This window comes from Elaeis guineensis, chromosome 1, assembly GCF_000442705.2.
Source record: "Elaeis guineensis isolate ETL-2024a chromosome 1, EG11, whole genome shotgun sequence".
NCBI lineage: Eukaryota > Viridiplantae > Streptophyta > Magnoliopsida > Arecales > Arecaceae > Elaeis > Elaeis guineensis.
In genome coordinates, this window is record NC_025993.2 from 144,986,420 (window position 1) to 144,997,688 (window position 11,269).

Consider the following 11,269-nt stretch of genomic DNA (forward strand, 5'->3'; position numbering starts at 1 on the left):
CACAGGGTGTAAGCGTGGATCTTTTTGAGATCATTTGCTATGGGGGGTATCATGGCACCACAGTAAAGGCTGAGAGCAAAAAGAGTAGATACTCATGCTTTAGTATAGTATTACGAAATTGAAATATATATATATATGATAGACTTTTATACTAACTGACTTTCATATTCTAGAAAAGTGGGCATAAAGTATATTTTTAATATCATTAATTGCATAACTTTGATACATGATTAGAATGAGATCATATATTGTATGATGCATTTACGTTGCATGTTAACATAAGTTAAATGAATTTGATATATGTATTTGTTACTTACTGAGCCAGAAAATTCATAATCTTCTTTTGTTGTTTTAGATCCAGGGTTCAAAGGTTAGTTCGATCGGTGTTTTGGATGAGTAAGATGCGAGGCCGCTTTTGTAGTTAGTAAAACTGGTTTATTTAACTATATATATATTATGATGATTTTCTGAGTTGTGTAACTAATCCATAAACTAAAAGCTGTGAATTGTAAAAGTTTAAAAAGAAGAATTTCAAGTCAGTATGTTTGGTGTAGTTAATCAATAGTTTGAGTACTCTGATATTTACTGTCTCTTGTATGTGAATGATATAAACTACAGATTATATTGATTTATTGACGGATAGATGCCTTACATATCTATAGGGATGGTTCTTTGTAAGTATGCGGCGGTTGCTTATGCTCTTGATATTTAAATCCGGATTCGGAGGCATGACATATTTGTCATTGTAGGCTGAAACACGGATATTATGGCTTGCCACCATGGGCCCAAGCATCGTTTATGGTTTACCAATCATGAGCCAAAATGTGAACATGGTTAGTCCAAAACTGAAAGATAACTACTGAGTTAGAACATATTAATGAAACATGAATAATATATATGTCATATGAACTTATTGGTGATAATTAATGATGGATTTGCAATAATACACATTTTATGATATATACTTATATAATTGTTGAATTATATTCAATATCTAATACAAGATTTTATGGTTTATATTTTCTCTTTGATTTTACTTAGTTCTTATTTTTGAATTATATTATTATTGATGTGAGTGTGTGAAAATTTTTATTGGACTGTAAAGCTCGTAACATCAATTTTCTCTTCCCTTTCAGAGTCACAAGATGTATAACATTCGTGGATTTGATCATGGAGTTCGAGAAATAGTCATCTTATAGGCTTTATATGGTCTCTAAAGTTTGTCTGAGGAATCATACAGTCATCACGTGGTTGACTCAAGTAAGTGGTAGGCTCGGAGCATGATAATTTTTTTTTTAAAATATATTTAATTATTTAATCTTTGAGCTAAATTATTTTTTTATTTAATTATTTTTGTAGACATCATTTCTTTTGGCTCAAAGTACTATACACATCATTTGTACTAAAACATATTTTTGTATTTCAAAACTTCTCAAAAGAGCTCTGGAGCAAAGAATTGATGTTTTGAAATACTTGGATAAAAGACGGCTAGGACAAAGAATGCAACTAAAAATGTCAAACCTGAAGCTGTTGACATGAGCTATAAGGAAAAAGAAGCGGTGAGGGTTTCTCCCAACCCCTCTTCCGGGGGAAAGGAGAGCTCTGTGGGGGTAAATCCGGTCAATCTAGGGAGGGCTTCTTTGAAGGCTGCTCCAACAAGTGTGGATCCTCTGCCAAAGGGGACAGATGGTTCATCCCCTCAGAGCACAATAGGCAAAGAAGGGGCTAGGGCACAGGAGACCACTGGAACCTGGTCTCAGACGGTCCAGGGCCTTCGGATGTTCAAATGGGAGAGCTTGCGAGCTTCAGCTGATGAGGTAGCAGCCTTAGAAGTGAGGTTCACGAACATGGTGTACTTCTCCAATGAGGACATTGACAAAGCTTGCACCCGATGGCGATCGACGCTTGTAGGAAAGTTCTTAGGTAAGGACTTCCCTATTGACTTTGTTGAGAAAGAAATGTAGGTGAGATGGAACATGGAAAGCACTTCCAAGTTTCATCTCTCTTAGATGGGTTTCTGCTCTTCGACTTGCCATTGGTGGAGGCTTAATCCCGGATCCTTGATAAGGACCTTTGGTCCTTGGCAGGGCAACGTCTAACTCTTGAGAGCTGGCACCCAAATTTCAATCCCTGCAGGGATGCAATGCGCCAAGTCTGAGTTTGTGTTCGACTCCTTGATCTTCCCCTGGAGTTGTGGAAAAAATTTTGAATATAGTCCTGAGGCAGGCTCTCCCCTTTTTCTGGATGAATGGACAGAATCATCATCCAGAAGAGGGTTTGCTCGTGTCTATGTCCTAATGGATGTTGCAAAGCATGTTTGCCCGGGCGCTCAGATCTGGGTTCAAAGCAACTTAATTTGGCAACAATTCAGTTATGAAGAATTGTCAAACATATGCTACTCTTGTAGCAGGCTTGAGAGGACTTCAGAATCCTATAAATGCACGCAAGAAGAAACACATGTGTATGGTCCTTGGATTCATGAAACCGTGGTACCAGTCTCACAAGCCCCCTTATAGGAAGCATGCAAATCCCCCGCTCCGGCCCCTGTTGGTGTACAGTCCGCAGCTATATGGATATAGCTGAGGAAAACCTCTAAGAAATCACCTCCTAAGTCAGAGCATGTTGAGCCAGCCCCGGTGCAGCCAAAGGCTTCTGGTTCTTGATTCTCCCCATTGATGTCTGACCCTGGTGAGATATAAATTTCGACATCTATGGATATTGTAATTTCTCTACCTCCTCATACTGATCTGGACATGCTGAGGAAAAGAAGAAATGCTCTCCGCCTAAGAACTCAGATGCTAAAAGATCCTCTGAATCCCCTCCCCAAGCCAAAGTCTTAATTCTGGAAGAATCAAACAAAGAGGCGGATCAAACGCAGACGACCTCTATGGTTATTGTTCCGATAAGTCGATCTACTCGCAAGAAAGTTTGGAGGCCAGTCCAAGGATCTGCCTCTGGTCATGGGGCAGCAGCATTAGACCAAACTACTGCTACTGCTGAGCAATCTTATTTGACATCTTCTACTTCCTCAGCCGACCATCGTAATCTTTCAGCATACAAGCTTGAAAGCTTCTCTCATCTGTCTGAGATAATTACAAAATTAGTTGATCAAAGAGAGGAGCCACCAGCCTGTAATAGAGTTGAAGCTAGTGTTCATCCTTGTTTGCTCTATGATGTGACTGATGCGGGATCAGTTGCATCAACAAGCTCTAATCAATGAAGATTCTTGTTTGGAATTATAGGGGGGCAGCAAAGTTTCCTTAAATTATAGTAGGTCTCTAATCCACCAATGCAATCTGGATATATGTTGCTTTCTGGAGACACTCTGAGCATGCCATGTCAATAATACAGAGATTTATGGGGCTGCATTGGAATTTTCACTTCATTGCTACCCTCGATCTATCTGGTGCCATCATTATATCCTAGCGTAAAGGGAATGATCACATAATTAAGCTTTATGAATGTTGATAACAAGTGACTTTTGAAGTGATCTCTCAAAACCAAAAGCATGCTTGGATTCTAGGGACTATTTATACTAGCACTAGTGGTTATGACCGCAGATGCTTACAGGAGCAAATTGAAGTAGTGATGTCCATTAGTTTGCCTCTTGTTCTAATCGGGGATTTTAACTGCATAGTTAATGCTGAGGATAAAATGGGGGGAAACCCTTTCAAGTTGACTATGACATTCGAGAATTTAGATCTTTCCTTAGGTGATCTGGACTCGTTGATTTGGGGTTTCGAGGTCTACACTTTACATGGTGCAACAATCAGCTGGGAATGGCTAGAGTTTGGGAACAAATCGAACGAGCTTTTGCATCTGCTGCTTAATTAGATTTGTCCCTAGACTCATTAATTTCCCATCTTATTAGATTTGCATTGGAACATTGCCCTCTTCTCTTGTTACTATCCTCATGTATTGCTCGGTCTTTAATTCCTTTTCACTTTAAGAAAAAATATGGTACATTGTGAAGGATTTTAGGAGGTAATGCAGCAAGCTTGGAAGTGCAATGAACACTATTCCTCTGAAATTAAATTAACTATGCTCCTTCGTAATGCTAGAAGGGCCATCCAAAAATGGAAATGCCAAGTAGGAAATGTTTTCTCCAAAGAGCAGCAAGTATATGAAGAGATCCATCATCTTCAAATGATTGAATCCCAACAAGGACTCTTTGATCAGCAACGCTTCCATCTGTTACAACTTTTGCAAGCAACCTTCAATTGCAAGAGGTTCTGTGGTGGCAAAAATCCTGCATCACATGGTTAAAGGAAGGGGATGCTAATACTAATTTCTTTCATTGTTCCACCATCCTTCGTAGAAGACAAAATAGAATCTTAGTTCTTCAATCACCAAATAGTAATTTGGTGGTCGACTCTCTTGAGATCAATGCTACCCTCCTTCACCACTTTCAACAAAGGTGGGCAACACAACAAGATGTTGATGACATGAGCAATCTGGCCATATCTTCTGCCTTATCTGCTGATCATAATTCTCAATTGGTGGCTATGGTCATCGCTAAGGAGATTGAGGAAGCCATGCAAAGTATGCAAAATGACAAAACCCCTTGTCCTGACGGCTACCCTCCTTTCTTCTTCAAACATTCTTGAGGTCTTATTAAAAATGATGTTATACAAGCTATTCATTATTTCTTTGCCCATTCCATGATAGCTGATGCATGGAAACATACTTTCATTGCTCCGTTTCCTAAGAAAATTAATCCTTTTATCATCGCGGACTATCGCTCAATAAGCTTGTGCAATACTGTTTGCAAGCTTGTGGCGAAAAATTCTGGCTAACAAGTTAAAGCCCTTCTTCTCCATATTATATCTTTGGAACAAGGAGTTTTTGTCCCTGGCCAGAATATCTTTGAGAACATTACTGGTCCAGGAAATAATGCATTCCCTTTAAAGGGCCCCACCCTCTAAAGGATTGGTCATCATGAAACTTGATCACATCCACTTGCATTTCCTTTTTCATGTTCTAGCCCTGCTTGAGCTCCATCTCATTTTTATTAGTTGGCTAAAATCTTGCATCATGAATCTTGAGTTTGCCCTCCTGATCAATGGTTCGGATATCACTTGGTTTCAACTTTCTGGAGGACTCTGTCAAGGCTGTTTCTTATCACCTTATTTATGCTCAGAGATTTTATCTAAATTTCTCAATTATGTCACGAGTTACAGCCTTCTTATAGATTATAAAGTATTAGATGTGTGATCTGGAAAGCCAATTATTGGCTGACGCATTGTAATTTTTCAGGGCATAAGTTTGTATTTGATTTATTAAAATTAAAAATTATGATAATTATTTTTATTCTAGAGTAATGTGTCCTAGAATCGTCTAAGGAGTTAATGATCAATGACACATATTCTCAAGAGTTGAAAATTTAAAATGTGTTATTATAGATTAATTTTTAAATTGCTTTCAGTCAATAATCATCACGGGGATGATGATTGATCCGATTAGATTGGTGCATGGATCGCCTCTTTGGATAGACGGATCTTGAGTTTACAGTGTGAGAATACTGGAGCGAGAGTATAGGTGGTTAGAGAACAATGATACTAAGCATGATCAAGAACGAGAAGTCACATGGATGCCTACTCATTCATCAATGATTTTTCGATGCTGTAGTTGTGTGAGTGGTTCTTTGATCTACGGTACTTCGACTGTTCACAGTGGGATTGCTGTAGTTTGACTGTACATAAACATGGTTCCTAGCCATATGGGTCCTTGTAGTGGACATTGGCTGCAGTAGATTCACTGTAGCAGTAGGAGTGCACTTATAGAGGATCTATCGACCTTAGTAGTTGAAGAATAATTCTATATGACCTAAGAGGTTGAGTCCATAAATTTGTGGCCACAGTAGCGTGATTATGGAAAGAAATTTTCATGAGACTCACAATTGAACTCGAGTTAATTAAGTCTAACATATGTAGATGCTTAGGGTTTGATGAGGTTCTATGATCTATATCTTGTCGGAACTCTCGATAAAAGAACTTGATTACATGGTAACTACATATAGGGATTTATCTTTTTGTTCTACTAGATTGCCACTACATGCTGCTAGGCATCACTGGTGGATTGTAAAAATTTATTAGGTTCGTTTTTGGATCAACGATTCTTATTGGGGTGAGTTGGAATTATTCCAGTCCATCGAAAGAAGTTTTGATGATACTGTGATGGAGATTACGGTATGTCTCATTACCAGACATAATAGAATTTGAGGGGTCATATATAAAAGGAGCTCGTCCTGATCAACGGCTTGGATCATTATCAAATTATCAATTGGATTGATGGTTTGAATTTAAAAACTGCTAATTTGTAAGAGTTACAAATTTGATAACTGTCGATTGTTAGCAAAGGGACTTTATTACAAATATTGCAATATAATTGGGTCTGATTAAATTATGGATCAAGTTTTAATTAATTTAAATCAGAATTAATTTAATTGAGCTTGAATTAATTTAAGACTAATTGGGTTTAATAATCCAAGTAGGACTCGGATTTTCAATCTGATTGGATTAGGTTTGACAGTCTTTTCGAATTTGATTCGAATCGGACTCGAATTGGATTTGAATCGAATCCAATTTGAAACCAGATTGAACCAAGAAGCCAACTAACCTTTCTCAGGGTTTGTCTCTCTTGTTTCACGCAAAAAAGAGGGAGCGCGCACGGGGAGATGCATGCCCCTTGCTCCTTGCGCGCGTGAAGGAAAGGGGGCGCCAATAGCGCCCGACCTTATATGGGACTCTCTCACATCTTGGACTCTATCCCTATTTTGAATAGGGTGTCCTTATCTGATTAAGGCATCGAGATGGGTTGGGAATTTGTATTGTGCGACAAAACATAAAAAGAGGGTGAGGGCGTGCGTGAAATAAGTTCGAGGTAAGTCCCTTGCTGCACATGCTTGTCAACACCCCTTTCCTCCTTCCTTTTTCCATCTCCACATCCCATCATGTCCTCAGATCTGATCTAAAATCTAGAGAGAGATTAGAGAGAGAAGAAGGGAAGAAGAAGGATTTTTCTTTCTCTTCTTGGCATCTGATTCATATTTCGTCAGATCAGCATGGAGGATTCGTGCTGCAGCCTTGTTCTTCGAGATCTAGAAGAAGAGAATCCAGATTCAAGTTGCGAAAGCGAAGCCTGCAAGATGCTAGCACTCCGACGGCTTCGGTGCTCCGATCAGGTCGTCTGTGTGGATACCAGTAGAGATCGGACATGTGTGAGGCTTTGACAAAACCCCGAGCATCCATATGATCCGATCCGAAAAGAAGATGGAAAAGCGATTAAGGTAATCGATCTTCACTCCCTCTTTATTTTTGATTTCAGATCTATGTTCAAAATTTATTTATGCATGTTAATCGATCTTTAGATGATATAGATTAGATCTGCATGCTTTTGTATGAAAAGGGTTTTCATATATGCTTTCCACTGTGCCATGTTCATGAGATGAATTTTGCATGCGAATCACCTAGATTTCCTTCATAAAGTGCCAAAAGAGGGGCTCAATGTGACCCATGTTCTCCTTGCAGATGATTGCTTGCTTGTTGCAAAGGCCATGGTGCATGACGTATGCTATCTTAAAGCCATTATTGATATGCCTACTACTCTCTATCAGGTCAAGCAATTAATCTTTCTAAGTCCCTAATTAAAATTAGCCCTGTTAGCCCAACTACGATCAAGGCTCAAATCCAAAGTATTATCTCCATCCTCAAATCCAATTGTATGTGGAAGTATCTGGAAGTCCCTCTTTCTAGTGGTATTCTTACTGCTTGTGACCTCTCCTTCATTCATGAGAAGATGTCAAGAAAAATTGCTAACTGACAATGGAAGGCATTGTCGATGGAAAGTAGAGCCACCTTGCTTAAATCTGTTTTGTCCTTCATTCCTCTTTACAGCCTGTCTTGTATTCATGTTCCTGTTGGCACATTGAATAAGGTTGATAAAGAGTACAGAGCTTTTCTTTGGGGACATGCTGCCAACCATCAAGGCCTACACCTTTATCCTGGGAAAATATTTGTATGCCTTGGAGCCAAGGTGGTTTGGATATCAAGTCTATTCACAGCATAAGGAACGCTTATTTATGCAAATTAGTTACTAAAATTGTTTTACATCCAAATTCTCTTTGGGCCAGAGTATCTTCTTCTAAATATGCCTTCACTGGCTCCTGGTTTTCTTACTCTAGACCTCAGCATTGCTCCCAAATCTCGGGGAAAATCTGCCGCTATGGTTCCCACTTCCAGCACCATTTTATTTGGCACATTGAATCTGGCACTTCAATCAATGTTTTAAACGATCCATGGCTCTCCACTATCCCTCTATCAGCATGGCCTACATTTATAAACATGGACTTATAGGTGGCTAACCTTCAGGTTAGTGATCTCCTGAACTCTTCTCGGGGATGGAACCTTAGTATTTTTGAGAATCTTTTCACCACTGAAATGATGAACCAGCTGTATAATGTGCCACTTGCACATCAGTCCTGGTCTGATCAGTTTACTTGGGGCCCCAACATGTCTAAGCAGGTCTCTAGAAAAGATTTTTATCCTCTCTTTAGCTTTGCTAATCATCTTATACCTCAACCTCTTTCAAATGGATATGGAATCTGAGAGTACCATCCATAATTAAATTTTTCTTATGGAAAGTTCAGAGGAACAAACTGCCTTGTAAGCTTTTCCTTTTGAGAGGAGGCATTATTGAACCGTCCACCAGTATGTGTGATTCGTGCCATGATATGGTTGAGGGTTTAAATCATGTTCTGATTGATTGTCCCTTTGCCTTTAGTTGCTGGCAGCAACTAACTCAACTTGCTACTGTTCCCTGCATTCCTTCCTCTCTGTCCAATTTGCTAATCTATATGTTTGCCACCATGTCTAATAAAGATCATTAGGCTCTCATTGCTATTGTGACTTCTTTGATCTGGACTGCTCAGAATGAGAGAATTTTCCAATCTGTTGTTGCTTCCCCAACTCAATTAGTAAGGAAAGCGCCCCATTATCTCATCCCTCATGATACAATTGGCACAAACAGATCTTTCACCTCTCTATCCTGGTACTGGGGCAATTGTATGCTGCCAAGTGTTGACAGCTTTCCAATTCACTCTTGCTCTTGGTTGCCCCCTCCCAGAGGAGTTTTGATAGTGAACTTTGATGCTACTGTCTCAAAAGATTGTGCTGCTGTTGGTTATATAATCAGATTTTGTGGGAGCAGAATCATTAAAGCTGGGGTGTAAGACTCTCTTTGCTTCATCCTTTGTTGAATTGTTGGCAGCCTGGTTGGGCTTATAGGTTGCATGTACTGAGCTTAATGCTTCCTCAGTTTGGCTGGAGGGTGATGCATTGGCAGTCATTTCATGCATGGCCAATTCTTTTTTAAATACGCCCTCAAATATCCCTGCTCTACAAGACATTCTTTACTGGAAATCTAACTGCCAAAAATTCATCTTGACGCATGCTCGAAGAATGGCAAATAAAGCTGCTGATTTTATTGCCAACATGCTTTGCAAGGCCCTTTCATTTGGGACCCAGGTGATCCCATTCATGAACAGCTTTATTTCATCTTGCAGGGTGATGCTATAGATCTCTGTGAACAAGAGCGTTGGAATGCTTGTTCCACTAGTGCCTTGTTGCACAGCACTCCTCGTGGCATTCTCTCATAGCAGCTGGACAACCAGCTTATCTCTTTGCTGCTACTATATTTTGTCTGCCTGTTGTCTATGCTGTGTTCAGACACTTCCTTTTTTTTTTTTTTTGGTGGCAAAAAAAAGAAAGTGTTCAGGCACTTCTTTGATGTCTTATATCAAGGCTGGTTGAAGTCTTCTGCTTATTAACTTGCCGTCGCAACCCCCATGGTCTATCTACTTATTAAACTGATCATTTTGTAATCTTAATCTTACAATATAAGCTTTCCGCTCCTGAAGTTACAAAAAAAAAAAAAAAAAAAAAAAAAAGGAAAAGAAGAAGACGGCTGGGACATGCAATTTTCTCTGGTCTTAATGCCTATTTTGTTTTGGGAGTGGGCGGGGAAAAAAGATTGCGTGGTAACTGACCAACCAAATCAAAGCTGCTCTGACGCTTGTCCCATTTGTCAGAACGCATGTAGTATATATAGATGTACATAAAAGATTTTCATGTCACCAGTAGGTATACATGATGTAAGGATATGGAAAGCTTTTGCAGGCCATGTGCTAGAAAGGCAAGCAATAAATAAAACATATTATGCAAATTATCTTTTTACTCAAGAAGGATACCTTACATTTACTCAGTAAATTCACCAAAATCTAGAAAGAAATATTTAAGAATAGGCGAGAAAATTATAGTAAATATCATGTTGCTTTTAATTTCAGTGGTTTTTTTTTTTTTTTTTGGGCTATTGCATGGCATTTTGATGAGAAGATACAGTATGCTGACAGTTTAAGGCCGTCAGTCTACTTGGTCTGGGCCACGGACCAATGGCACTAGTGTCGCGCTGCCATCGCCAATGCATGGCAGTGTCTTCTCGTACTATTTTCCATCCACATCGAGCTCGATGGGCTACTTGACACTAGTCGGTGGTGCACCATCAAATGTCTAGTTCGCGCCGATGCTAATAGTCTCTAGAATGCCATCATTCTACTTCAACGTCTGGCAATCAAAGTTGGCGATGAGCAGTTTCCAATATCTCCGACGGTGTTCTCTATAATGTCGAAACTTTGCTCGATTCAGGCATGGTAATTAGCAGATTGCCACAATCAGCCTATTCCACCCTTCTGTTGGGCTCCAGCGATGGATGGCCATGTACAAGATGGTATTGGTATTGTGCCGATGCCAATGGTGGTGCTAGTGTTCGACAGCGAGACTACCCTAAACGTCGACTTCACCGATATATAGTATGAGTCCAATGCGTCGTAGGCATGCTTTGCTGGCAATGACAATGCAAGCGATGTCGGCATCATCGGCAATGTGCAGCAAATGGTTTATAACCTATAAATGGTAGAATTGGATTTGGCGCCAATGATTGTAGTTAATTCATCGAACACAATGGTTGGGAGCATGATGGATAAACTGATTGGTGATGCAATTAGGAGAGAAGAAAAAGAGAGTCCATGAAAGAAGAAAAAGGAATTTAAAAAAGATAACGTAGTGTACGACGAAATAGCCAGTCCCTCTACTTAACTATTCAAGAAACAAATAACATGATTATAGTCGTGCTAATAACTGAGTTTCGATATTTTGGGTGTTCTATGTGTTTGGTTATCGGAGTAAACGAAGTTGGGTGCAACATCGTTGTCAAA

The 11,269-nt window shown here is 39.5% G+C and overlaps 1 protein-coding gene across 4 annotated transcripts; it reads left to right on the forward strand.

The window, feature by feature from the left end:
- Positions 1-1,526: 1,526 nt before the first annotated feature.
- Positions 1,527-10,237, forward strand: LOC105039034 (uncharacterized). Of its 4 annotated transcripts, none has more exons than XR_012133999.1 (3): positions 1,527-7,288; positions 7,530-7,615; positions 9,563-10,216. XR_012133999.1 is itself a non-coding variant. In XM_010915006.4 (2 exons), exons 1-2 carry the CDS (start codon positions 1,536-1,538, stop codon positions 9,565-9,567), a joined length of 393 nt encoding a protein of 130 aa, XP_010913308.1. In that variant the 5' UTR covers positions 1,527-1,535; the 3' UTR covers positions 9,568-10,210. The 4 variants fall into 4 exon arrangements, 1 of the variants encoding a protein (XP_010913308.1); XR_012134001.1 differs by lacking the exon at positions 7,530-7,615 and having other exon boundaries at positions 1,527-1,923; positions 7,058-7,288; positions 9,563-10,209; XR_012133998.1 differs by lacking the exon at positions 7,530-7,615 and having other exon boundaries at positions 9,563-10,237.
- Positions 10,238-11,269: the final 1,032 nt, after the last annotated feature.